This window comes from Anser anser (assembly GCF_964211835.1).
Source record: "Anser anser genome assembly, chromosome: 16".
NCBI lineage: Eukaryota > Metazoa > Chordata > Aves > Anseriformes > Anatidae > Anser > Anser anser.
In genome coordinates, this window is record NC_139737.1 from 976,306 (window position 1) to 1,003,336 (window position 27,031).

At 56.7% G+C, this 27,031-nt stretch overlaps 2 protein-coding genes across 11 annotated transcripts in view; one reads left to right on the forward strand and one right to left on the reverse strand.

The window, feature by feature from the left end:
* NOL4L (nucleolar protein 4 like) overlaps positions 1–27,031 on the forward strand; it is a 60,744-nt gene that overhangs the window by 20,492 nt on the left and 13,221 nt on the right. For 2 of the 9 annotated variants that reach the window (XM_083800962.1, XM_083800963.1), the window contains exons 4-5: positions 4,105–4,214; positions 20,455–20,596. In XM_083800962.1, the coding sequence (XP_083657088.1) occupies positions 4,105–4,214; positions 20,455–20,596 (252 nt within the window). The other 7 variants (XM_083800966.1, XM_083800964.1, XM_083800970.1 and 4 more) reach the window with 7 other exon arrangements.
* Positions 706–15,659, reverse strand: LOC310882341 (uncharacterized protein; the record flags this gene model as incomplete). Of its 2 annotated transcripts, none has more annotated exons than XR_014572897.1 (4): positions 706–1,326; positions 4,173–9,075; positions 10,018–11,353; positions 14,948–15,087. XR_014572897.1 is itself a non-coding variant. In XM_083800971.1 (4 exons), the coding sequence occupies 3 exons, from the start codon at positions 15,657–15,659 to the stop codon at positions 8,712–8,714; spliced, it is 1,149 nt and encodes a 382-aa protein (XP_083657097.1). In that variant the 3' UTR covers positions 706–1,326; positions 4,173–8,711. The 2 variants fall into 2 exon arrangements, 1 of the variants encoding a protein (XP_083657097.1); XM_083800971.1 differs by having other exon boundaries at positions 11,281–11,353; positions 14,948–15,659.

A 27,031-nucleotide genomic window follows, 5' to 3' on the forward strand; every position in this document is an offset into this window, starting at 1 on the left:
CCTTTAAACTATTAATTTGGTAATGAAAGACACTGAATATGTCTGAATAACTGAAGTTTCTGATAAAGAAGGAATTTGCAGTAATTAATAGATATGCACGTCATGATCCCATTTTGGATAACAGAAAGTGTTTTGGTAATCAAAGTTATATTATGCCTGTGTATACAACCAATTAGCATGGCAACTGTGGTAGTTAGCTCATTACGGTTCTTTTGTAAACTGAGCCAATCTGCAGCTCCGAGGCCTAAAAGCTATAAGCAGCGCGTAAGATGGGACCAAGTTTTCTTCTAGAGTAAATGGTTAAAGCTGATGTTATGTTTGTTTTTTTTTTTCTGAATTGTGAACTTGTTTTCCTCATCAAGTGCAAAGCATCAAACTGACTCTGAGAGGTTTCGCCCAACAAAATTACTCCTATAAAAAAATATAAGCAAACTGCAGAGACTTAGAATATTTCAAAACTCTAAAGGCAAATAGAATCATTTGGCAGCTCCTATCAAGCAGACGAGCAGAGTTAAATGAAAAAACAGGATCCAACAATAGGAACTTTCTAGTATTAAATACCAATTTCCAACTGTTTACTACTAGGAACAGACCTACAGACAGCCCGGAGGTTCCGTTTAAGTGGCTTATGTGTGCCAGTTATCCATAGCTAGTTACTGAAATGCTTTGTGCTTGCTATATTTTTTTAGAAACTCTCGCAAATAATCCTACGTGACATTTATTAGCCTCGGCTCCAGCAGTGCAGCCCTTGCCCGTCCTGCCTGCCAAGGGCCCGATCCCTCCTTCAGATCAGGTCAAGAGAAATTGTGGCCTTTGGCCTCTGGGGGAGCAAGCCCGACCTTTACACCGGCCGCACCGCATCTGCCGCACGTGGGGCCCCTCGTGCTGCCCCTCGCGCTGCGGCCGCACCAGGACTCGGGGGCAGGAGGGGCGGCAGGGTGGGAGGCTGCGGAGCTGCCCATCGGGTTGCTGCCCACCGGGTTATTGCCCACCGAGGCCGGGTCCCCTTTCCGGGGGCTGCTGGTGGCAGGGTCCTGCCCTGCATGTCCCACGTGCCTCCCCCGGGGCCGCGGCACCGTCCAGGCTCAGTGGCAGCGCACGAAGGCAAGACGCTGGGTGTCCTCCCCAGGAGCAGGGCTGAGATGTGCTGCCCTGAGCAAAGCAGAGCAAAATGACTGCCACGAGGTTTTCCCCCTTACCGGTTCTCTCGAAAATAAGCCCAAGAGGAAGAGAACACGCGTCGGAAGTCCTGCTCCTTATCCGCCAGGAATGGAAGGACAGAAATACCTTTCTGCTCTGAATAGTACCTAAATAGTGACTAAGTACCTGTGAAAACACAGAGAGTAGATTAGATAAGGTAACTTTTACTGGGGAAGAGCGTCTGATTTCACTAATGCATATTCAACAATTCATCTGGAGCAAATCACCAAAAAATGCTGGGGTTGTAGAAAAATTATTTAGGTGTATTCACATGCATAAACACATACAGACATACATATGTAAACTCTAACTCAGTGAGATGGAAACATTGGAGTCATTCCTACCTACTCCTACTTCTCTTGTCCATTAAACAAGCCTCAGCACACTTCGTTTGTAATCAGAAAAATCCCTAATTAAACGTATCTAACGTTGAACCCTGCAGGGCACCCACATAGTTCATAAAAGCAAAATTATCTTGCTCATGGGAAGCTTTGAACAACACTGTACTTTTACACTGTTATTAAATTAGGGCTAATTCCAGTGGAATTATACGAGTCTGGAATTAGGATTGAAACCATTTTACTTTAAACCGTTCTGCCTGTTTCATCTGTATTTCCAACACACAGGGCATGCGATATAGTTAACTTTTACAAAAGGAGCTAAGCGATTCCAGTAGACCCCTTTGGTGACAGAGGATATGAGGATTGTTCCTGTGGAGTCCTCCAGACCCTTTAAAACAAAGGTTTTCTTTCTTTGCAGTTAGCTTTAAAAAAATAAATAAACAAAGGTTTTTTAGGCTCCAGCTCTTCCTGTTGCAGTTGCCCGAATTACAGGACATTTGTTGCTGCTAGCGGGACGATTCCAGGGTTACGCCGGGATGGTTTCAGGCAGATCTAAGTGCCAAGGTTCATCTCCCTTCTCCTGCTCCCACCTGAGGGTGCTGAGCCGCCTCCGAGGGGCCTCGCTCACCGCAGCAGCTCTGAGCTACGGGGGGCAAGGTGCAGGAGAGCGGCGTGCCGGCCTCAGCGCCGCAGGGCTCGCCCCTTTCAGGCCTGGGCTTCAAGGAGAGAGCAGCCCCATCTGTGTTATTCTTAGCAAAGCTTTCCTAAACTCGTCCCGGTGACCCCAGCCCAGCTGTGTAGGAGGCAGGTTTTGTTCCTGGGAGCTTTTTTCGCTTTTACTGCAGAACCAGCCTGCGGGAAGCACCCCTCGTGCTGGGATTTTGCGTCTTTTTATCACAAGATAACGTCCTTGCGCAGTAGAAAAATGGCTTATTTTGCATGCTTATGTATACATAGAACGGCTCCTAATTAATCTGTAGGTCGACGCATGACAGAGAGCGGTGATATACAGCCATGAGGAAAGAGGAGAGGAATTAGTTTACAAGATCCCCAAGTTTACAACATTCCTAAAAGCTTTGCACCTTCATATGCGAGCGAGTGACGGCCCGAGGAGCTGCGGCCATCTGTCCTGCGTGCAGAGGCAAGAACGCTTCGGATGCCCAGGACTGAATTAGCAGGACCTGGAAAGAAAACCTCGCATTTCCACAGACCTTGCCTAGGCTCTCGGTGTGGAAGATTTGCAAAAACTTTGCAACGTTTAACTCAGTTACAGACAGTATGTTTTTGGGTCAGGTAATTTTTTAGTCAGTCACGATAGATGTGATATTTCCAGAGGTGTGAAGCATCTCCAGGTCCACTGAGTTCCACGGGGATTTTGTGATATTCAGCATTTCTGAGAAGCAGGCCCATTACGTTTGGGTTGATGGATTTTCTAAGCTGCTGTAAAACATTTTGTGAAGGCTGTTTGTTAAAGGGGCTGTGTCAAAGGTGCCTGTGAAACTGGTGACCCCAGAAAATGCAAGCCAGGCAGTGGGATTCAGAGATGGGAGTGGAAACCTCCCACCATCAGTTCACCTTCAGCTCCTGGAAATCCTTCTTCGTTGTTGCTTAAGCTTGCTTTCCCCTGGATGGCTGCACATCCCTGCCGAGTGCCCTGGAAGGTTGGGTCAGTTCTCCACACTTGCATATCCCTGGGCTGAAGGCAAAGAAATCTTCCTTTTTGCCAGCAGCCTTTCCTGTGGGAAATGGCAACTTTCCTCGTGAACAAACACACTGCATGAGCATGTAAATTTAGTGGCAGAATAAATAATTGTAGCGGTCTCCAAGTCCTGCGCAGGGAGCTCCACAGTGATGACGACAGAGCTGACAAGTCTTTGTGAATTCAGAAAAATCATTGAGGATTTGCTTTATTGGGACTTGCCTAGTCTGGCTAGAAAAAGTGATCTGCAGGAGCAGTCTGAATCAAGAGTGATCTCCAGAGCTCAGTATGGTGCAGCCAGAGGAATCAACAGGAACAATTTAAGTTGAAGATTTTTTTAAATTAAGTTTGTGTTTTAATGAGGGTGTTAAAAATAATCTTCATCACCAGATAGTGATATTTAATAAGTTGCCTTAATGTTAACTCCTACCTGAGGGAATCCCAGCAAAATTGGCAAGACTTTGCAATGCTAAAGCAAGCTGCAAATATATTCGTGTTCATCAACCTCTGCATAAATCCCATTTGCATGGAAGTGCTTCTGAGACCTTCAGCAAGACTCAGTTTCTTCCTCTGTTACATTTTAGTTTGGTAGGCTGAAAAAGTATATATTGTGTGTAGTCTTTTTCCACACACAGGTGACAGCAACGCTTTTTCTTTTTTTTTTTTTTTCCAAAACAACATCTGTTCTGTAATTATCCTCTTGGTGGGGTCATGTTCTTATAGGAACCTTAGCTCAGCGGGCACCAGCTCTAGTTAGGGATTCTAAGTGCTTCAAATACGTATGTTTAATGATTATGAGAACGCATCGCAGGTTTGCGCTCCCACATCCCCGTATCTAAACTGATTTTTTCCTCTGTTCCTCAGAGAGCGAACCGCCTTCCTCTTTGGTTTCTGGGATCATTGACTACAACATGCCGCTCACCTCTACTTACCTGAAGCAAATGAAGCTGCGGGTGATGAATTCGCAGGAACAGGTGAGTTCCTCTCCTGCCACAGAGCAGCGCGCGGCGCACGGCGGGTTTCTGCCCATGCGGAAGGGGCAGAGGGGGCGGCTGAAGCTTTCGGGGGGATTTTTGGAGGATGCTTTTGGATATGTCCGGTTTGTCCAGGCGGGTCTGGCTTTGACGAAGTCCAGCAAGTGTTGCTGCGTGGCAGTGGGGAGGGCAGCGTGCCTCGAAGCTTTTGGCTGTGAAAAAGCAAACAGCTGCATCAGTCCTGTCAGCGGAGAGGAGCTGAGATGTACTTGGGGCAGTTATTGTTTATAGCAGTCTGCTTGATCTTTAGACTTACGGTTCTTCCAAAAAGTTGTCTTAAAAATAAATACAGTGCATAGGAATTTGTTTCTTTACCCCTTCCTATTTGCCTGGGAGCTTTAGCAGATGGGCTCCGAAACCCTGCCAAGGCTTCAGTCGCTCTGGTCAGCAGCTTGGTGAGGCTCAACTGCAGCCACTCCGCTCTTGCGTCGCAGTGGGAGAGGGCTCAGTTGGTTGATGAGAGTATTAAGCCACTGGATTTTGATTTGGGACCGGATGGGGCAGACTGCCACAGGATTATACCCAGGCTATGCAATTTTCTGAAGTTCTGCAGCTGCAGAATTAGCTATGGGAACCTCTGTGCACCATGGAAACAGTCTATAAAAAGAAAAGCATGTTTTACTCGCTCCCCACAAACCGGCACTGCAAGCCAGTGCTGGATCTTCTCTCCAGCACACTGAAACCTAAATCTGATCTCCTGCATTATTGCCAGTTTGCAGTAATGAAAGAGTTTGCATTGTGCACGGGAGGGAAACATTGCTGATAGCTTGAACCGTGAAGTCGTGCCCCGTGGATATTTGTTTATCTAATAGCAATCTAAGGGGACGCTGGTAAGAGAATCCAGTGCCAGGGTGTGAAATGCCAGACGTGGGTTTGCTGTCCGGAGCTGAAGGGACAGACACAGAGCTCCTCCGTTGTTTCAGCGGTGAAACCTTGCCTGAGAACGAATGGACGTCTGACAGGAAGCACTGCTGCGTTTCAGAATTTTTCCTTTGCGTGCACTGGACACCCAAGTGGGTCGAGGGTTTTGTTAGCAGCAGGCTGAGCTGCACGGCGGAGCTGCGCGGGGCCGGGCCAGAGGCAGAACTCTGGACAGCTCCAGCCCGGGCTGCGGGACGGGGCTGCGGGGTTTGGGATGCAGGACGAAGGGGCAGGGCTGCGGGGTTTGGGATGCAGGATGGGGGCAGTCTGCGGTAGGTGCCGCTGCAGGGACCCCTTTGGCCAGCCAGGATCGAGGGCTGCCATTTCCTTTGGCTCGTGCAGAGCGGTTGCTGGGTCTCGGTGCAAATCCTAGCAGAGCGGCGTGGCTACAGCCGGGCCGATGCACGTGCCATTAACTACCAACCTTTTCTTCACCAAGGACTTAGCGGTCTGTGAAGGCTAACCGCGCTTTTCAGCATTTGAGGTGGTTCCTTCAAGTTAAGTTTGATGTCTACGTAAAGGACAGTCTGAGAGGTTTGTTTATTTACCACTTACACGTTTTCTACTGATAGGGCAATTCCTCTTGGCTCCAAAGTGCTGTTCAAGAGAAGCATGTTGTGAAGCTTAACTAAACTCCTGTGCCAGTTTCTACAGGTAGAAAGCAGGACTTGTAGTTTGATCTCACGTCTGTAATAGGAAATATCCTGGAAGCTAGCAGACGGTAGTACAGAATCTTGAGTTTTGAAGCTGCAAGTTTAGGGATGCGTTTCGAGAACTTCGGTTTGGTAACTCAGAGTTTTGAGAAGTGTGTGCCCTGAATTTTGCTGTAGGAGTTTGCACTGGCTCTATCACTGGATAGACAGACATAATGTACTGCTAACAAGAATGCAATCCGAGCTGGGGGACTGAGGGACACAGGCTGCTGCCCCCCCTCTTCCCAGCAAGGCAGCTTTAGGGTGAGGGAGCTGCGGCTGCAGTGGCTTCAGGTGTTTACAAACTGCAAAAGTCCTTTAAAGGCAGAAGTTATTCTGACTTGGCTACTAATGTAAAAACGAGGAGAAAATGCTCCCTGCTTTTAAAGTTTGTTTGCACTACACAAATATACACGGCATGGTTTTTATATCTCAGAATTTACAAAAAGATACTGGTTCCTCTGTCTCGGCTTTGCTGCCTTGCCACCTTGCTGCCTTGCACTGCGCTAACGTTTGATGGTATTAATAGAAATAAATTAAGCAACTGACTTGTGTTCTACTTGGCTTTTGCCAAAAGCAATTATTTGTATGCAGCAGCACCAGGAGGAACTTGCTTCACTAGGGGTAACAATGAATGAATTTATGCCAAAGTGGCCTTTTAACTTCATTATTCAGGAAAAAAAATGTGCATGTAACTGTAATTTATTACTGCTGTTAAGCACATCAGTATTAGGGCAACAGTGTCTCCACGAGGAAGCACAGCCAGAAGAACCTTAGAGAAAGCATTTTATCCGTATTTAGGGACAAAAAAAAAAAAAAAAAGAAAACACACAAAAAAACAGTAAAGTAAGGCACTCTTTCCGTGGCCGTTTATACAATGAGGAGTTCCTGCAGAATTTACAGAACGAGAAGGCAAATCACCATCCTGTATGGAAGTATGCAGAGAACAAAAGTCAAATAATTTTCTCACATCAGTGAAGATCAATATATTTTGAGTCAGTACATTTATTCTGGCACGCCTGACCCACGCAGCTTATATTGGGTTCAGTAGAACATGCAGGAGCTTCTGGGCTGTGCGTCTTCCTTCATTCCAATTTCATAGCAATTCTCCTGTGTGAGAAAAATCGGGCCCCTTACCCTTGCCACATAGTGCAGAATTAGCCATATTTCAGGGTATCTGCTGAGGTATTAAAGCATCCTCTGAACTTCTGACCTTTTCAGTCTAGCAGCAAAAAGGAATGAAAAGAGGATATTTGATATTTATCTATAATGATCCTTCCACCTCATTTTCACACAATAAATATTAGCATTTTTAAATGATTGCTTATTTGAGTTTATTGCAGTCATTTTCCAGACAATCTTTTCTATCTTATTCAAACTCATCCGTGGATTTATTTTTCATGCCACACTGTTCAGCATGATTTCCACTGAGGCCTCATGCACAGTGGCTGGTGGAATACGACCGCTTTAGAAGAACAAACCCCAGCACTGAAATGCCAAGCTCCCTCTGCTTGGAGACGCTGCTGCTACCTTGGCAGATTCGGTCTGGGCTGAGTAACCAGGTTTAAATGATAGAGAAACATTTTCAAAGGTTGCTTCAATGACTGCTGACAGAAGGTCACACAATCAGTGAATGGCAGGAGCTGCTCTTGGATGTGAAAAAACACAAGCTTTTTCCTTGTTGCTATGGCTTTGCTACACGGACTTGTAAGTGCTCGCGAGGGAGAGGGCCTTGTCCTGCACCCTCACACACTCCACCTGCCCATTAATTGCACGGTGAGGCTGGGGTGACGGTGCAAGGATGTGAAGTGCTTTGCAAAATAAGAACTCGGTTTCGAGAAATATTTCAACCAAAGCAAAAGGGTAATCCTGGAAGGGGGGGGGGGGGGCAAGGGTTGAGGTCCCCCCGCTGCACAGGGAGCTGACGTTGTCTCACGGTGGTTAGGGTCCTGCCTCGCTGCAGGACCTGGGAGATCGCGGAGCCTCGTGGCCAGGGAGGCTGTCAGCAGCGTGAGGCCCTTCGCCTTCCACTCTGCTTTCTCCCTGGTCCGCCGCTATTGTGCTTGCTCACTTGGGTGTCTCAGAAGGCTCCGGTATTACCAGAACAGCTGAGATGCATCTTGCCCTGGCAGCGTGCTTGCTTCCTTGCTGCTTCAGGTCCATCTCCGTGCTAATGCTGGGGATGCAGAACTGGCTCGCGGGAGGCAGCCGGGGCAGGGAGGAGCGCACGGCTGGAGCTGAGGGCTCGTGGTTGTGTGACGGTGCTGGCCAGCCACAGCTCGGGGCCGTCCTGAGACCCGTGCAGAGTTGGTCTAGCAAATGTCCTGGGCTAGATTTCTGAAATCTGACAGCATTGCGGTGATTAACACAGGTCTGAGTGTGTCAGTTCATTAGTGAGAATCATAGACATCTCTTTTTGTGTGGTCCAGAAGACCAGCGCCAGGTCTGGCAGATCTGTGCGAGGTCCAGGTACCGGGATTTAGCTGTTTGGGTGCGTTGTGAACAGTTGTGAAGAAATGTTGATGTGCGGAGAAAGCAGAAGCGTGCAGTAAGTATTCCTGTTCGGTGCTTGGAAGGAAGCGGGATGATGTGTTTGCATCACATGAGAATGATAAGGTACTTCCTAGTCCATTAGTGATTAGAGAGGGTGTTAAACATCTCCAGGAATAAATATCTCTAAATCAACATGACAAGATAACTTGCATTCAAGAGTCCTTTCCTCAGCTTGGGAAGATCGGTGTTTCCTGACATTCATTTTTAAGACACTTTGGAGCACTAGCAAAATCTCCTTGGATTTTCCCCTGGAGAAAGGGGCATATTGGCCCTATGTGGAGCGTGGCACCGGGACCAGCGGTGACCCTGGGAAGGACGGGAGAGCTGCGGCACCGGGCACGCGGCCTGGCAGGCTGCTGCGGGGGGAGAGCTTTCCGTGACCCTTGGGTGTACCGACAAGGACGGGGACAGCAAGAGGAGGCTGCGTCATCCCGGCTGGGCTTGCTGAGACCGAGACTGCGATGCCACATCCAGGTCTAGGGGCTGTTTTTGAGAGGCCGTTGAGAGGCTGCCGAGGGAGCAAAGTGGCACCAGGGCTGCCCTGCGGCTGGGCCGGCAGTGAGGGGCTGCGGGAGCTGCGTCTGCCTGACCAGGCAAGGAGCTTTAGGGGTAATTTGATTGCAGGCTCTGAGTACCTTGAAGTCAAACAAACTTAATAAGGAAATAACATAGACATAACAAGGAAAAAGGCTTAAGGGCTGAACTTAGGAAAACTCAGAAATAAAGGGCACATTTTTAGCAGAGGGAGAGCGAACATTCACTGAAACAAGCTCCCAGGGAAGAGATGGGTTCTCCATATTTGTATCTTCCAATCCAAACGCCTTACCCTTCTAGAAGATACTGTTTTGCTAGATGCAAATTACCGAGTTCAGTATAGACATGACTCTCTGAAATACAGATTTAATTTATGCAATAAAGGCTTGATCATAGATCTGCATCAGCAAAAAAGCCCTCTAGTGGAGATGCAGCTTCTACTGGCAGGAGTGGGCTTTGGCCAATAAATTTAAATTTTGCCCTAAATGACAGACTTTGTCCAGGCAGAAGCAGGGGAGGCGGGCCCAGCCATCATAACAGCATTCCGTACATTTGCTGCTTCCCTTCACCCTCTTAACTGACAAAGACGGTTTAGCAAAACTTTTATCCTTGGCCTTAAGGGCTCATGAGATGCGGGAGGTCAGATGATCAAACCATTTAGCCTGGTTTCAAACTTCTGTGAATGGCTTGCTTTCAGTGAAGGTCAGCTCATTTTTGTTATTGGAATTAACCATGAGGTTCCCAGCTGGTAAAAACATGTGACGTTTATTTCCAGTTGTGTGGATCTTACAGTATTTTTCCCAGTGTAGCTGCGTTACAGGTAAGCTTTGTACCTGCTCAACGCAACGCTTGGTGCAAGCAATACAATTTGAGAGCAGACCCTGGGCTGGCTGGGGTAAATTCTGCCACCGCAGCTTCCATCTTCCACACGAGGTGTGATGCCAAGGCCCTGACTCTTGGCAGTTACAAGGAAAACCACGTAATTCTCTGTAAGAAGGGAGGCGCTAAATCAAGCGGCACGGCCAGATTCTGGCGATGCTCACCACACTTTGTCCTCCTGCGCTGCCCGGGCGTGTTTAGCGGCTGCGTGCTGCTGCTCCCCTTTCCTCGCTGGCAGTTGGGTGTCGGAGGAGCGGTGCCGGTCCCTCGGCCATGCAGCTCCGGGGCTGCCTGGCCCCGCGGTGCCCCCGCCGGTTCCGTGCCTCTGTGCTGGGCCTGGTCATGGCCTGGGCCTCCCTGGCCGAGCGGCCTGCGGCAGCCTCGTTGCCGTAGCCTGTTTCTGGGAATACCGAGCAAATAGGGCCAGAGATCACATCGTCTTTCTTGAATTCACCGTTTCTTCCAACTATGTCCCGTGTTTTGTGAGGAGAGATGCTGCCCACTCCCTGTGCGGCGACAAGCATCACGGGCAGCTTCTCCCAGCAGAACTGGAGACCAGGTTTTGGTTCGGATCCCGCAAAGGGGGCTCTGAGGCATTTCCGCGGGGGCAGCGTGGCAAGGCCACGCAGGGTTACGAGAGCGTTCAGTGTCTGTGCTCCCTGACGGAGCACCCGTGGACCAGTCCCACGGATCCCGTTCGGGTTTCCCGCAGCCGTGAGAGGTCGCACCGGGGGCTCTGCATCACCTCACAAAGCCGGTTGCTGACGTGCTGCGTGTTGACTTTGATCGAGTCACACAAATGGCTGCTTCTTAATTGCCTTCTCCCTTTAAAAGGGGGCTAATACCTCAGAGAGACTTCTGAGGTCTCGCTCACTAATAAAGCTCTTCGAGAGCTCGGATGGCAGCTACTTTGAGAGCGTGAACTATTATTAATGATTTCCGTTATTATAGAAGATGAAGCTGTGTGGTTCAGCTTTGTAACCTTGAATCATGTACTTGCTTGTGTTTCTGCTCCTGTTAAACCTGCACAGGCAGGCTTGCACCTTGCTTGGTTGCACAGGCTCTTAAGTCCCCCATCATGAGGCTTGCCTGCACAAAATGAGCGTGTGCATCTCTGAGGAGCCAGAGGACTCACAAAGATGGATGCTGAAAAAACAGCGTGGCTTGAGGATGGCTAGGAATGGTTAGTGTCGGTTACGTTTCAATCGACTCAGTTCTGGTTGGGGTGTCTAAGAGGCAAGCTGTGAGGGTCGGTCTCAATTTTTAACACAATGCAGACATTCCTGCTGGTGCCATGTGTTAATGCTTTGACAGTGTTAGGGGAGATCGGATCACGCTTGGCTGCTGGTACCCCGGCCCTTCAAACACCCGCTTCCCTGTACTCCAGGGAAAGCAAATTACATCCACAGAAACTACTCCTTTCTTGCCTCTTTATTTGGCAGTGATTGGTATACCCCCTGAAGTATGCTGTATTTCCTCTCCATCTCTTGGTCTTGGCTTCTGAGGAAAAAAAAAAAAAAAAAGAAAAAGGCAGTTTTATTCATGCATATGCCAGATGCTAACAACTGTTACTTCTACAGAAGGAGCGACCAAGAAGAGGTGGGAATACAGCCCTCAGCCCACAACAAATCTGGTCTGTAATAAAGTTTCCCAAATCTTTACTCTCCTTTTTTTCCCGACTCTGCTCTGGATGCCAGATAACTTAAAATACAGCCTTGATAAAAGTTGTGTCTCCTCCTGCCACGTGACTGTGGCCCTCCTTCAGCTGCTCTCTGCTTTTACAGCGCTGCCCCTCTTGCCCCGCTCTCCTTACGGGCCTCACTCGTGGCAGATTTGCATTTTTGATGCTTATTATCTATTAGTGTGTGATGCTCACGGAGCATCAAACGTGGAGGTCCCGTTTGTTATTTAACCTACTTTCCAGAGGCACAAGAACATCAAGTGACTTGCACAAGGTCGCCCATGAGTCAGTGACTCCTCTGGCATGATAGCCGGATCCTGCATCGTGCAGTCCTTGCTCCCACCACTAGATCACTGTGCCCACGCTCATCAGCAACGTAACTTCCATTAAGCTCCTACAAAGTTTTCGAAAGGTAGCTTACTCCTGGATTTGGCAGCAGCCCCGGTGCTGCCTATGGAGCCTTGCCTTGGGAAAAGATGGCAGATTAGTACCTTAAGGCATTATTATCTGATATTGGGATAAGCTGCGCGACGCGTGGGCAGTTACGGACTCGGGGCACGGTTCTTGTCAAGACCTCGAGCTCAGGCTGTGGTGGCATTGGCAGTGACCTGCCTGGGCAAGCGCTGCCTGACAGGGAGCCCAAGTTTTCCGCACGGGTAGGTCCGTGTCCATGAGAAAGGGTTTGCAGGGATCAGAAGTAATGAACACACAGAGAGGGAAGGAAGCGACTTATAAATAATATATTTGATGTGTATTATATATATAAAATAATAACAGTAGTACTGGTTTATTATGTGTTGGTTTTTTTTAACTTAGTCCCGTAAGGCACTTACCCCTGTTCTTGACAACTTGATAAATTATTATTACCGATTCTATATCTAATTGCCAGTTATTTCCCCCTAGATAGTTTGAATCAGAAAAATGCCCACCAGCAGGCAACTCCACACGCCGCCCTCCAGAGCTCTCCCGGCTCCTCCTGGGGGCAGCCCCGCTTCCGCCGGTGAGCCCCGCTTCTGCCAGCCTCGTGACCCCGAGTGCTGGCACAAACAATCGCATTTCTGTCGGGCTCATGACCCCACTTGTAGCGGCGGTGACCCCATTTGGGGTCAGGACCTCCAGCCTGCATGGGGAAAGGCTCCTGCCCAGCAGCTCTCGCGGAATTGCGTTTCCACCCTCGCTCCCTGTGTGGACGCGTCTGCTCGGCACTAAGTTTGCCGATGTGAAATTTAGGTTAATCCATTTCCAAAGTGGATTAACCTAGCCCACACAAAGGCACTTAGTATAAAATAAGAGTGTCCACATGGGGAGGCAGCACGGAACGGTGCCTGCGCTTTAAACTCGCACCCTTGCTATTTTGTGCTCCCCTGCACGACAGCGCAGCCGCCGCGGTCCCGCGAGGACCTCCGCTCCCGAACGGCTTTGTGCCGGTCCAGCTCGAAGCCGAAGGGAGCGCAAGGCATAAACAAAGCCCGGCAATGGGAAGGGGTTAAAAGCCCGCTCCGCCGAAGTCCACGAGTCTCCTGTTCACCTTAAATGGTCACGATTTTATTTTAGCTCCAGGGAGGAGCAGCAGCCATCGAGCTGGAAGGAGCGCGGGGCAGGCCCGGGCTGGGGGCTGCAGCCGCTGCCCCCCCCCGTGTTCCGCCTCCCGTGGGAGCCCAGGGGACCCCCAGGGGACCCCCAGGGCCCCGCTTTCACCCTCCAGCCCCCGGCCCAGAGCTGGAGGGGCCGAGCCCGGCCGTGCCCCTTGCGCCTCCCGGCCCGGCGGTGCGGGTCCTGCCAGGCGCCCCCCAGGCGGACCCGGTACCGGGGGGGTTACGGCGGGGGCAGGCTCCGCCGTCGAATCCGTTACGCTCGGCTCGTCTGGTGGGAATTTCCCCGGAGCCGTTACCGGCGGGCGGAGGGGCCCGGGTCCGGGCCGCTGGTGCCCCCCGGGGCAGCCCCGGGCAGCCGAGGGACGGCGGCCGCCGCCACCGGGGCCCTGCCTGGACGGGGCGGCCGGGCACCGCTCGCTGCCCGCGGCACCCCCGGGGCTCCGGGCACTGTGCTGCGGACGGGGGCTGCCCGAGGAGCGGCTGTAACGCTTCGAGGCGGCCACGGGGGCGCGGAGCGGGGCCCCCGTCCGCTCCCCTCCCGTGCGGCCGGAACAAAAGGATCCGGCGGGGGGCGGCGGGCGGGGGCTCGGGCACCGTGCGCCCACCGGGCTGCCGGCCGCGAGGCGGGGGGGCGCCGGCCCCGACCCCCCCCCGGGCACGGCCGAGGGCGGCCCCGCTCCCCGGGGTCCCGGCGCGGACAAACCCCGGGGCCGAGCCGAGCGGCCCCGGCCGGGGTGCGGGTCCCTGGGGCCGTGCGGTGCCGAGCGGGGTGCAGCCCCCCCGGCGGTGCCGTGCCGTGCCGAGCCGTGCCGAGCCGTGCCGTGCCGAGCCGTGCCGAGCCGAGCCGTGCATTCTCGCGGCTCTCCAGCAGGCGCCCGGCCCTGGACATTGTCTCTTCCTCCCGGAGGAAGGGCCCTCCCCGGCCCTCCACAATGTGCTCTTCCAGGCGCGGCTCCCCGCGCCCCCCGCCGCGCCCGGCCCGCTGCGCCCGCCCCCCGCGGCCCCGCTCCCCTTCCCCCGCCGCCTCCGCCCCCTCCGCCCGCGGCCGCCGGGGCCCCCGCTCGCTCCCCCCCTCCCCACCTCGCCTCCCCGTCCAACCCCCCCCCCCCCCCCGCCCGCCCCCCCGGGAGCCGGGAGTGACGCGCTCCGCAGCGCCGGCCCCTCTCCCCGGGCAGCAGCTGGCTGTCAGCCTCTCCGGAGCGCCGCCAGCCCGGGCCCCCTCCCTCCGTCCCTCCGTCCCTCCCCGCCCCGCGCACCGAGCCGCGCCGCCGGGCTGGCGCAGGCCGGCAGGGCCCCGGCCCCGCTCCAGGTAGGCGCCCCCCCCTCGCCCCCCCCCCCCCCCCATTTCCCCGGACCCCCCTCCCCGGGGGATGCGCGGGGGCTGCGGGAGGCGGCGGCGGCGGCGGGGGGCGGGCGGGGCGGGGGCGGGGGCGGGGGCCCGGCGGCGGGGCCGTTCCCCAACTCCGGGGCCGGGAGGAGGAGGAAGAGGAGGAGGAGGAGGAGGAGGCCGGGGGGAGCGGCCGCGCCGCCCCGCTTCCCCGGGAAGTTGCGGCTCGGCGGGGCTGCGAGGAAGGGTTAAGGTTAGCGCGTCCTTCCCCGCGCTCCCCCTTCCCCGGAAGAGCACAAAAGCCCAGAAGAAAGTGGGAGGAGGCGGCGGCGGGAGCGCTCCGGCCCCATTAATTCCCGGGCACCGGCCCCGCGCCGCCGCCGCCATCGCCGCGCCGCTCCCCCGGCCCCGGCCCCGGCCCCGGCCCCGGCCCCGGGCGGGGATTGTGCTGGAAATAGCCTCCTCCTCCCTCGAGGTAAAGCCCTACTTACGTGTCAATCCCCGCCGCACGCCGAGCCCCGGCTGCCGGCGGCTTTGCGCCGCGATCCGTCCCCGCTTCCCCGCGGGGCCCGGGCGAGGCCGGGCCGGGAGCGAGGAGCTCGGGTCCCGACGGCGGCTCCGCGTCCCCCGACGTCCCCAAGCCCCCGCCGGGCTCCGGCCGCGCGGAGGACGCCGGTGCCCTTTCGTTCCCGGCGGGGTCCTGGCGAGGAGGCGGCGCCGCGGGGTCCCCGCCTTGCGCCCGGGAGCGGGGCGCGTCCGGTGGGGCGAGCACCGGGACCCCCGCGCCGGGCGACGGCTGCCCGGGGCAGGGCAGGGGCAGAGCACGGGCAGGGGCAGGACGGGGGCAGGGGCAGGGGCAGGACGGGGGCAGAGCCGCCGCCGTGCCCGGCTCCCTCCCCGCGCACCGGCCCCGGCGTTCAGCACCTCCCCGCTGAACAGCAGGAGCGCGGCCCGGCCCGGCCCGGCCCGCGGGCGGCAGGCGGGGAAGGGGCGGCCGCAGCCCTCGCCCCCTGCCCGGGCGGCCGCGGGCGGCATCCTGCCGCTTGCTGGCCGCGGGGCCTCTCCTCGGGGTGATTTTCCCAGAAGAGGACTCAGAAGGGGGATGGGGGGGGGGGGAGGCAGCGATCCTCCCTTCCCCTTCCATTTGTTGTTCGCGTTGCGGCTCACCCGTTGACCCGTTTTTGGGAAGTAGCAAACACTCATTGCTGCCGTGTCCCGTACGAATCGGCAGGAATTGCCCTCGGTGAGGACGCAGGTAACCTGACAAAGAGCGCCCGGGATATCTTGTTTGGCGTGTGGATCGCGCACGCGAGTGGGCAGCGCGGCCACGGATCGCTGCCGCCACGGCCGAGCTGTTCGGCTGCGCCTCGGGGCTCCTCGGGCTCCCCGAAGCAACGACCACTACAGCATTTGTGGCTGCAGTACCAATCTTTGACCCGGAGCGGTTTATCTTCCATTAGTAAGCCTTTCTCTGCGCCGAACTGGTTAAGTTAGGGTCAAATCTGGTTCAATACCTTCTTGGCATGCTCAGAGGGCCGGGTTTAAACAGTTGCTGAGACGGAGATGAGGCCACCTTCCTGATAGCTCCTTGCCGAGCGCCGCGCTGCCGCGTGGGCTGGCGGTGGGAGCTGCGTGCCCCGCGGGGCCGGCGGGTCGCGGCTGGCACCGAGGTGCGGTGGTGACGGGCCCGGCGGTCACGCGTCGCCTTTTGTTGCTTCTAAAAACACCGCTGCCGCTGGTGGGAAGCTGAGCGAGGCTGCCCGCCGAGGGGTTGCGTGGCGCACGGCCTCGGTTCCTGCTCCGCGGAAGGAAATCCGACCGGGACAGGAGGCTGCGGCTTGAAAGGACGTGTTTTAAAATGAAAGGCCTTGAAAAGAGAAAATAAACTATCCTCAGAACCGGAGCCTGGAATATTTAGGCACGGCGTGTAAAGGACTGGAGAGACGCTTGCAGGGCAGTCCCCGAGAAACTGAGCCAGGCTGTAAAATAAGCAGGTTACCGATAGCCTTGCATTTATTTACGAGATACGGTTAGAAGAGCAGCTCCCCCCTGCCCTGGTCAGCCCGCGCTACGGGAGGTTTTTCTCCAAGGAGGAGAGCTGCCGGTGGAGAAACGTTGTCTAGCAATTAAAGCGTCACAGTGCGGAGGTCTCGCTCCTGCTCCCGGACCTGCCACCAGCCTGCTGCCTTCTTGCACCAGCCCGTGCAGCCGTCGGGACCCCGGGCTTTTGGCTCGGTAAGGGGAAGAATACTTTCCCAACGTGGAGGAAAGTTGAGAGCCTCAGCAGATGAGTGCACACACGGTGCTTGAAGATTCGTGAATGAAAAGTGGGACAGAAACGCCGAGCGTTCGTTCTGCACATGCGAGTGTCTGCCTTTGCCAGTTGGAAAACATTGGCTGCGAGTGTCTGCAAAGCAGCTGTGAATATTGGACTGTAGATAAGGAGAGGAGCAGGGATGTTGTTTTTCCAAACCCTGCGCGGTGCCTGGAGTCCTGCTCCGATGTTTGGGTGTGGCTTGTGAACGCACCAGCAGGATCCGACTTCCCCTTTCAAAAGAGGAGCTGCACGCACACGGCCTGACCCTTGATCGCTCGGTCCCTTGAACGTTGGAAACAAAGCGATGGGACTTTACTGCGGGGTGAGAAGATCTCTCTGGAGAGCTGGGCAAAGCAGGAAGGAGGAGGGCAGCGGCCACAATGCTTGGGTTTGAGGAGGGACTGCGGGCCGGCGGAGCGGGGCAGGCGCTATCACTCCCCTCTGTGCCACGAGTGGCGTGGAACTGGGGACGAGGCGGCCAGTCCTGAGGCAGGCGCTGGTAATGGATTGTGTTCTGTTTTCTAATGAAAGTTTCATTTGAAGTTTGTTTACAGGAAAGAAGAAATTAGCAGAGAGAATTCTCCTGAGAACCCAGAGAGGAAAAAGAATGAGCTGCCTGACTCGCAAGCCAAAAGAGGGTGGAAGGGTAGATTAGATTTACCGTATTGCTCCGAGTTGTAGCTGTTGCTGCTGTTCAGAAACGCTTCCTTGTTTGCCTGGACAGCGGAGCCTGCTGTGAGTCTCGGTGTTCAGCCAGGTTACTGGCGTTTGGAGAAAATTCGGGGCTGCCCGCCCTGCCAGGTGTTTTGATCCCGTGGCTGGGTGCTTCGGTGCCGGGAAGCTGCGCCGCAGCCCCGGGGTCTGGTTGGCGGCTGGAGGGCAGTGCTGGGAGTCACGGCTGGCACGGACGGGCAGCAGAGGAGGTCGCAAAGCCCGGCTGTCCAGCCCCGATGGGTGTTGCGAGGAGAGAGCGTGCCGGTGGCTGCTGGTGGCCCCGCCGGCAGCGACGAGGTGGGTGCAGGGGCACACCGGTTGCCGGAGCCACAGCCGGGGCTGCCAGGGTGTGCAGCAGAGCAGCTCCCCGGGCTGCAGCCCCGCTCAGGGAAGAGATGCAGAGGCGCAAGGAGCTCCCGGGGCACCGTCTCTTGGTGCCAAGCAGAGGGGCTCCTCCAGCAGCTCACGCTCCAGGCTCGGGCTGGTCGCTGCCGGGACCCTGTCGAGTTGCTCACCGCAGCATCACCGGCAGCGTTAGCTGGGCATCGCTTGGGGTGCGCTCTGCTCCCGGACCCGTGCGCTGCCGGGGAGGTTTATCCCAGTTGCGTTTTGGATGAGGGTATTAGTGCTGAAAAGCAGGCGGCCTTGGCTGAAAGCAGAGGGTGACACCGGGGACATGGGGATGCTGTGCTGGGCAGGGTCCTGCATCAGCAGCATGCTCCCTGCTGGTGGCTGGAGCGTGGACCTGAGAATGTGCGGCGGCCTTGTTTGTCTTGAGTCATTTATAGCTTATCAGTTTCTGCTTTGATACCCGGGGTATTTCTAATAATAGGCTAATGTTATTGCACCTCGAGAGAATTGTACACATTTGTAAAGCACTTTACATAGCATGTGCATGCAAGGCATCTTCGTGGCTCTGATTTTCTGACTCGTGTGAGTGCATGCAGAGCGTGCTGCCTCCTGGGCTACGTTCGGGTGCTGAGGCTGGGCGTCCTCTGCAAAGCAAGCCCCGCGAAGTTACGCCTGAGCCAGGCACTGTCCGAAAACCTTCTGGTCGCTCCTGGGGCTCCTCACCCTCCAGCTGCCAGGTGTTAGGCTGTGGGCAGCAAGGACCTTGGCATTTGTGTTTGTCTCTTAAGCTCCGACAGTAATCTTGGGTAAGCCTTGTGCAGAAGGCCAGATAGTAGGGTGGCTGGCTCCCTGTAAATGCGTGCAGTAACGGGACTATAAAAGCATGCAGCGGGGAGACCTGTGCGCTCCTCTCCTGTTCGTGCAAGATGGAGTTTGCGGAGAGGCAGGATTGCTTCCTGGCTGGGGCAGCAGCTCAGTGTGCCAGCCGCAGCGTGCCTCCCAGCGCCTCCCAGTGCCTCCCAGCGCGTCCCAGTGCCCTTCCAACGTGTCCCAGTGCCCTCCCAGCACCACCTGCCCTGCTCGAGCCCCGTGCAAGTGCAGGCTCTGCACCGGGGGCCCCTTGCATGTGGGTGCGGTGTGTGCGGGCACCCCGGTCCCGGGGCAGCGGGCAGCTGAGCCGTAAATTCCAGGAAACTCCCCGGGAGGCTGGGGGTGGCGCGAGCCAGCGCCTGCAGCTCCTGCCTCGGGCCAGCAGATGTGTCTGCAGGGACAGGGAGCGGGAGGAAAAGCACAAACCTGTCTTTAAAGACGTTTATTTGTTCACAATAAAAACTGTCAGCCAGAGGCAGCCAGACAGGGCAGTTTTTATGAGGCGCAGCCTTACGTTGGAGGGGTTCTTGCCAATTGCTTCTTACACGGAAAGGGAGCGGGTGGTGTATGTTATCTCGGGACGAGGGGAAGGAAAGAAAAGGAGCTGAGCATTTACAAGCCTTTGAAATACTTCAATCAAAGGAAAGCGCGGTTGAAAGCGCTTCTGGAAACATTTTTGGTGTTCCCCTCCACCCCGCAGCCCTGGATGCGGTCTCCGTCCGTTATTTTGGGAGGGCGGCTGGGGAGAGGAAGGCAGATAAAGGAATTGCCGGCGGGGCCGTGTGGATGCGGGGACGCGCATCTGCTTCCTGCGAAGCGGCGTGCTCGGCTCGGAGGGCTCGGCTCGGGGAGCTCCCCCGGCCCCTCCTCTCATTCAGGATCTCAGCACTGCCTGGATGGTGATGGTTTTGAAATCCTGCGGCTGACCTTTCCGGCTCTGGAAGCGATCCAAGGGCTGTGTCTCGAAGTACTGTAAAGGTTAGCCAGAAGGGAGAGAGAAAATGTCCTTTCAGCAGCAGGAGTGGGAGAGAGGAATGTAATCTATGCCGCCGGGAAGCCGCTGCTGGGGCTGGCAGGGCTCTCCTGCCCCAGGCGGTGCCTCCCGGGGCGGGCAGGGGCCACCGCAGCCCCTCTGCCAGTGCCGGCCTCCAGCCTCCAGCCTGGAGGAGCCTCAGCCTCCCAGCCTCGGGGTCCTCCCTTTGCTAACACAAGCCCCTTCCCTCCAGGGGCCTTTTCTGCAGCATCGGGCAGTTGGGGGCTGTGGGGACCGATGGCACCATCCCCGGCTACCCCTCCGGACGCTCCCCTGCAGCAGATGATTCGGTCTCGGGGAAAGTCTGCGATGTTTTACGGAGCCGTTTTAATGGAGCTGCGCCCTGGCCCCAGCTCCCACATGCCGCTCGCTTGCCAGAAACATGCTGGTGTGGATGGAGATTAAAGGGTAAACTCCAGGGCTCAGCCATCCGCTCCTACAGGATGCGAGCTCTTTCTAATTGTCCTCAATTAGAGACAGTGCCATTGCTCAGGCACGTCTTCAGGCAGGAAGCAGAGCTGGGGCGTTCTCCGCTGGGAAAACCACCTACCCCGGGGCTGCTCGCCAGGGCGCGGGGCCGGCAAGTTTCCGTGGGGTGCAGGAGCTGCGGGCCGAATGGCTTTTAGGAGGGCGTGCGGTCAGGAGATGCTAGAGCCGGAGAACGGAGGAAAGGAAATAGCTCGGCGCGTTAACCCTTTCCCGCTTGCCCCTAGGATGAGACATCGGTGAGCAGCGAGGACTTTGATATGAACGACTCCACATGGATCTCAGCTGACCAGCACCTGAACTCCAGCCTGAGCCCCAGCCAGGACGAGAGCATGCGCAGCCCGCAGAACCTGCACGGCCAGGAGGACGGTGAGTGCCCGCGGCGGGCGGGAAGAGCTCGGCGCCTCTCGCTCAGGATGTTTTTGTGACTTATTAAACATTAACCAGGCCCTCCTGATCAGGTGTCCCACCTGTAGGATGGATTTCATATCAGCACAGGCTTCGAAGCCTTCCCGTTCACCTCCAGGTTGCTGTCAGCCGGGGCCCTCCCCAGCTCCGGGCTGAGGGTCCCTGTGCGGGGACACGGCCCCAGCTCCTCCTGCACCGGGTGCTGGCGTTCCCCAGGTGTGGCGAGGAGACCCCTTAGTCCTCGGCCTGCCGCAGGGAGGAGACCAGCCCTGTGCGGTACTGGCCGCGGCTTCCCGTGCCTGGGAAGTTGCCCTGTGGGCAGCATTTGTGGTCCCCAGGCAAGAAATGTGTCCTCTGCAGGAACCGGCCGCAGCGAGGCTGCGGGGTGGCCGCGGGGCCGTCTCCTCGCTTTGGGCAGGCGGTTGGAAGGGGCTGGAGGTGCTGCACGTGGGATGGGTGGGAGGCGGCCTTCGGTACGAAGTCGTGTTGTGTGACTTCTGTGAAGCGAGCTGGTTTAAAGAAATGCTCGAGTAAATAAGTGGTAGAAGTACGAGTTCAGGTCAGAGTTCATCTCCGTGATGCTTGCACGCGTTCGGTGCTTGGACTGCTTCTCAGCCTGTGCTCGGGAGGTTGGATCCCTTATCCACGTCTCAGATGCTGCTGGGAGGGCAGGAAGGGACTGGGGGCAGCCCGGGCTGTGGGGGGGAGCTCTGCGAAAGGGGACTGGGAACCCCCAGGAAGGAAAGGGCTTTCGTACCCGCGGATCTCCCTGGGGTGGCTCCGTGTGGCCAGAGGCAAGGTGACGGGGGGGCTCCGTTCATTAATCCGGTGCACCATGGCACCCAGTTCCTATTGCGAAGCTGCACTTTGGAGAAGCTGCTAATTTTAAAACTGTCCAGGAGCCTCAGCGGGGATGTGAAACCGTCCGGTGCTGCGGTGCCCTGCCCGGCAAGGCTGTGCCAGGGCTGTGCCCACGGTGCCGGGAGGGCACTTGGGTGCTCGCACCGCTCCGGGCGCTCCGGGGCCAGGCTGCGGGCAGGGCTCCCACGGCAGAGCCTCGAGCACCACGGCCTCTCTTACCCGTGCCCTTTCCAGGTCTCTCCATATCCCCTGAACTTTGCTGTTCTCCTGCCAGGACATTTCAGGCTTGCGGCTTATCCCTCACCACTGTGTTTCCAAGTCTCATTTACAATCTAGAATGACACGGTTTTGAACCCTTTGCTCAACACTATTATTCACCAGGACAGTAATTTAATAAGGGACTCACGTATTTAGGCAAATCAAGACATTCTCACTCAAGCTAAATCCTTTCTCTGCCCTCTTAGGAAATGCATCCAATTTTTCATGCCCTGTGATTTTTCTTCAAAAGCAGGTGTACTCTTTGGGGCCCTTCTTGGCTCCTCTAGTTTCTCTGGTAAGGTTCAGTTGTGAGTGATGAAGGACAAATAGCTCCTTCCTTTTGTGAGGAGTGGAAGTGAACTGGAAAAAGGCTAAAACAGGTCGACTCAGCATGTCAGAAGTGGGGGAGTCAGGGTAAGCAAGCTGAGTCCGGGGTTACTAATGAGGCCCTTCCAGTAGAAGCCCAGCACTGGGGTTTCCATCAGGCTGTCCTCCTTCAGGGGGTGTGTGGGGCCGAAGGAGAGGAGCCCAGTGTTGTCACTGCGGTGAGGATCCATGGCTCGTGTCCAGTGCTGGAGCTGCAAAATTCAGCCCAGCGCTGCTGGGGTGGAAGGCCTCGATCGGCCCCTGTATCGAAGCACCGCTCCCAGGGGGCTGCAGCCCGCGAGAGGCTGCGAAGGCGACGCCGTGGCCCGGGCGAGGGGAGTGCCAAGGGAGGACCTGAAGGGCACCGGGCTGGAGGAGAGGAGCACGGCGTGGAGAGGGGGCATCGTGTCCCGAAGGGAAAGGCGAATTACTGGCATGAGGAAGTGAATGTATATGAATTAAAATGTTGAACACTCTTCAGTTTCCTCTTCTCGTGGCCCATGAGAAGTCTTTTTAAAGAAGCAAACGTGTTTTCCCATGTTCATGCTGGCTTACTTGGGGTCCACGTGCAAGACTCCCAGGGAAACCAGTGTCAGCAACCAGCACTTGTAAGCTGTCCAAGGGGCACCGCACGGAGGGCACAAGCCGTGGTGGCACAAGGGCTCTGTTCAGGGTACTTTGTGCCTGGTCTCCTTCCCCTGAAAATCCTTCTCAGGTTCTGAGCTGCTCCCGTCTGCCGTCGTCCACCGGGAAGGGTGCCTGGAGTGTGTTTTCTGTGAAAGGCTTCCTAAAGCATGGACTTTTAATGAAGAGTTGCCTGTTTGGACAGCAGTATCATCTGACACGCTTTTTTAAAAAAAAGCCTTGTTTGGAGTGCTGAAGCACCAACTTCAGGTCTTCTAGAGGGCTGCAAAGAGCGTACTCTCATATGACACACAAGCACAGCCGCATGAAATCCAGAAAGGCGTGAGAGCAGGAAACGGTTGTCCCACGCTTTGATACACAGGTATCTGCTAAGTCTTCAGAGAGCTAAAAAGCAGCTTGGACAGAAGCCAACGCCTTATTTTGTCTGCGTGCCCAGAAACCTTGGCCCGGTATAACCACGCTGCAAACAGCGTCAGCCTTTGGAACAGCGGGGAGAACAAATAGGAGCTAATGGCTTCGGGAGGTAAGGGATAGCAGAAGACACTGTCGGGAGAGCATCGGCTGCAGAGATGGGGCTCGTGTTGGGACGTGTGGACGTAGGGACCCACCGCAGGGTGCAAGAACACAGGGACGCGTTGCAGGACGCAGAGACGCGCAGCACGATGCAGGGACACGGTGGGACGCAGGGTCAGACAGCCCTGAGCAGCGCCGCCGGCACAGGCACACACTTGCTCCTTCCATTTTCCTTTGTTACTCATCCTGCGGGCCCCAGCATGGAAAACGTGAAGCTCCCTGCAACATCCCTTCCCCATAGGATGTTACTCACAGCGTACGTGCCCCGCAGGAAGCCGGTGGATACCCAGAGCAGCAGCAAGATCAACATCAACTTTTTGCTGCTGGAGCTGAGCCATTGTGCAGGACATCCTGGAGGGACGTGGCCGTGGGAGCCAGCATGCGTTGGGAGCAAAACGCCCCCGAAAGCGGCGGCGTTGTGCTGACCCCACAGCCGTCACCCTCCCCGAAGTGCCGTGTGCCGGGTGCTGCCCTGCCTGAGCTGGTTTCAGGCGTGGGCAGCTGGGGTTGGGAAGCCAGGGGAAGGGGCTGCCCCTCGCCCCCGTCCTTCTGAGCAGGCAGGCTGGCTCCCCAGCGCTGGTTCTGCCTCCCTGCGGGCACGGGGCTGCTCCGTGGCACTGCCCTGGGACAGATCGCTCTGGGTGAGGTCCCTGCACGCCGTCCTTGGTGCCTGGCAGCGTCCCTGCTGAGTCTGGTCTGCCTGGAGCAGCAGGCGCTAATCCAGACCTTGGAGAAAGGACCTTCTTAACCTGCTTAGCTGTGAACGCGCACGCTCGGCAGGGCCGCCCTCGGGAAGGCTCCTGGGTGCCGGGGACGTCCCCTGGGAGCGCTTCGAGGAGAAGCCACGGGGATGTGCATGCGGGCGTTGTTTCTGGATGCTGTCCCGGGGAGTGGGGGTGCTTGTGGCTCCTCAGGACACCTGGGGAATGGCAGGGGCAGCACAAACTGTCCCACCTCTTCTGGCACCGCACACGTGCCGTGGCTCCTGGCCGCAGCACCGTCATTTCCCAAGGTGCCTCTGACTCTCTGCACATCTCCAGGTTCCCTGCGGTACTGACACAGCAGAGAGATTTCTGGGGAGAGGAGCGAGCCTCTGGAAAAACGCTCGCCAGAAGCCGGGCAGTGCCTGCACGCTGAGCCCGGCCTGCCCCATGCCGCAGCCACCCCGACGGCTCAGCCACAGAGCGCTGGCTGCAGGGATTCAGCAGGCCCTGACCCCATCTGTCTGTGCTTTTCCCAGGCTGCCAAATTCTCACTTTTCAGGGCTCCCTGCACCAGTGTGGGACTTCACTCTCTCAGAGACCCCAGCTTGGGGCGAGGAGGCACCACGCAGGGCCGTCCTCCCCGCTCTGCCCTGCCTGGGCCGTATGGGACCGGTGGCTCGCTGTGCCCTCACCTCTCCCCAGGGCACTTCTGTTGATCGGGGGGGAAATCAAAGGCCCCCTCCAACAGCAGGCACCCGTGTTCCAGCCGCTTCTGGAGCCTGAGGAACGCAGCGTGGGTGCTGAGGGACCCCAGCTTCACCCACCCTTGGAGCTGAACGGGACGCCAGGCTCCCTGCGCCTGCCCCCAGGTTGAGCTCTCATCGTTTTGTTTATCCTGGGTGCGAACCCAGCAGCGCTGAGCTGGGCGCCTCTGATCCTTGCGCCCCCACCTCCATCCCCGAATCTGAGCATCCCCAGCCTGCCCAGCAAGCGGGGCCGGCGGGGCGACCCCTCAGAACATGCCTTGGCTAAGCAGGGTGCTCCGAATCCCTTACCCGCTGCCACCATCCTGGCAGCAGGGACAAGGGAAATCCAAGCCACGAGGCCTCCTGCAGCTGCGGTGCGAGGGAAGATGTCTGTCGCGAGGCCCCCCGCCGTGTGGCCGCTCCCTCTGGCCGCGGGAGACGGCACCGGGGGGCACCGGGGGTGCCGGGGAGGGGCAGCGGCCGCACAGCGCTGCCTTGTCCGGCCGGGCCCGCCTGCGGCCGCGCTCCGTGCCCAGCCGTGCCAGGTGTCCGGCTCGCCGGGGGCTCCGGGAGGGCGGGCGGAGGACGGAGGTTTCGTCTGGGACCTAACGAGGTTTGCATTAACGAAGGAAGACAGGAAATACAGTGTCTTAACTGGATGCTGGCCAGCCCCACTTCTCCGCATCTCCCATCGATGTTTCTTTTTTTCTCTTTTTTGCGCGTCTTGGAGGAAATCAGCCGGGCAGGACCTGGAGAAAGCAGACGTCCCCTCTGGCCTCTCAGCACCCTGCCCTTGGGTGCTGAGGCCCTGGAACGCCGCCCGCTTGTGCCTGATGAAAGCTGTGCTCCTGCCCAGCAGTGGCCCCCCGCGAGGCCCCCTTTCCCACTCCGTCTCTCTAATTTGTATTAAGTATCCCTTCCTCGCAGGCTTTCCTCCTCCCCTTCTTCCCCCTTCTCGTCTCTTTTGTGAGTGAATAATTTATGGCACTTTTCATCTTCCTGGCTGTTGTTACAGTCAGACGTCTGTGGGATGCTTTGAACACTTTTGACAGTCGTTTGCAGGCTGGATGCGAAGCTCCAGCCCGTGCGGGTGACACGGCGCTGGGCACGGCCGGCGCTGGGCACGGCCACCTCTGCCACCACCATGGGCATGGGTGGGCACAGCTGGGCAGTGCGGGGAGCAGGGGGCTCCCCGGGACCCCAGTGCTCCCAGTGCCGGCCATGGGCGGGTGGGCAGGGGCTGAGCCCCCGTCCTGGTCCCGGTCCCGGCCGGGGGCTCGGTGGCCCCTGCCCCGCCGTGGCGGTGCGGGGCTGCGGCGAGGTTTCCGTGGGCCGCTGGCTCTTACATAAGCTCATTGTTTTCCAAGTCAAAAGAGGTTTTGTCTTCGCTCTGGAGATGTGACAGGAGGAGGAACAATTTGCCCCATTCATCTTTAATTCTGCCTTTGGACAGCAGCGCGGTGGCCCTCGCTGACATAGACGTTAAACCCAACCACTTCCCTGCCGTAAAATCTCCCGGGGAGCAGGTGTTGGAAATCTCCCCTTCCCCTCCTGATCTCTGCAAATCCAGTGTCACAGAAATCAAGGATAATCCAGAAGCCTCTTCAAAATGAAAACGCTGAGCCCTGATTAATTCATTTAATAAGTGACTGATCCCCTCCTCCCCCATCACCACTACCCAAGAAGCCATTTTGCTTCGACGCTTCCCTGGGATTGGCGCAGCCGGGGAGGGACGGAGGCCACAATAGACCCGGCGCTGCCTCCCCGCTCCGCAGCCGCCGCTCGCCCTCGCCCCTCGCGGTGCTGGCGTGGCCGCGGCAGAAGGGAGCGGGGATCCCGTGCCGAGGGTGCTTCCACCCCGGCCCCTGCGCCCGTCCACGCGCCCGGCTTTCAGGGGCTCCTCCGCCTCCATCCCCCCAGCCCGTGGAGCCCCGGCTCCGGAGGTTCGATTGGGGAATGAAATATTTCGCTTCCCAACTGAAAGATCAAACCAGCTCGAAGTGACATTGTTTTTACAGTTCCATCTGCTTCAATTAGGTCGTGGGGGTGGAGCAGAGGGGCTTCCAATTATCCTCATTAGAGGGGCTCCTCGCTCAGCCAAACTCCAGCCGCGAGCAGAGAGCTCACGAGACTCGTGCTGGTTGATAATGAATATATTCATGGCTGCACAGCCTGGCTTTGCTCTCCTGCTGCTCGCCGAGCCCTGCTATTTATCTGTGTATTTTGGGCGCGCTCTGGGAGTT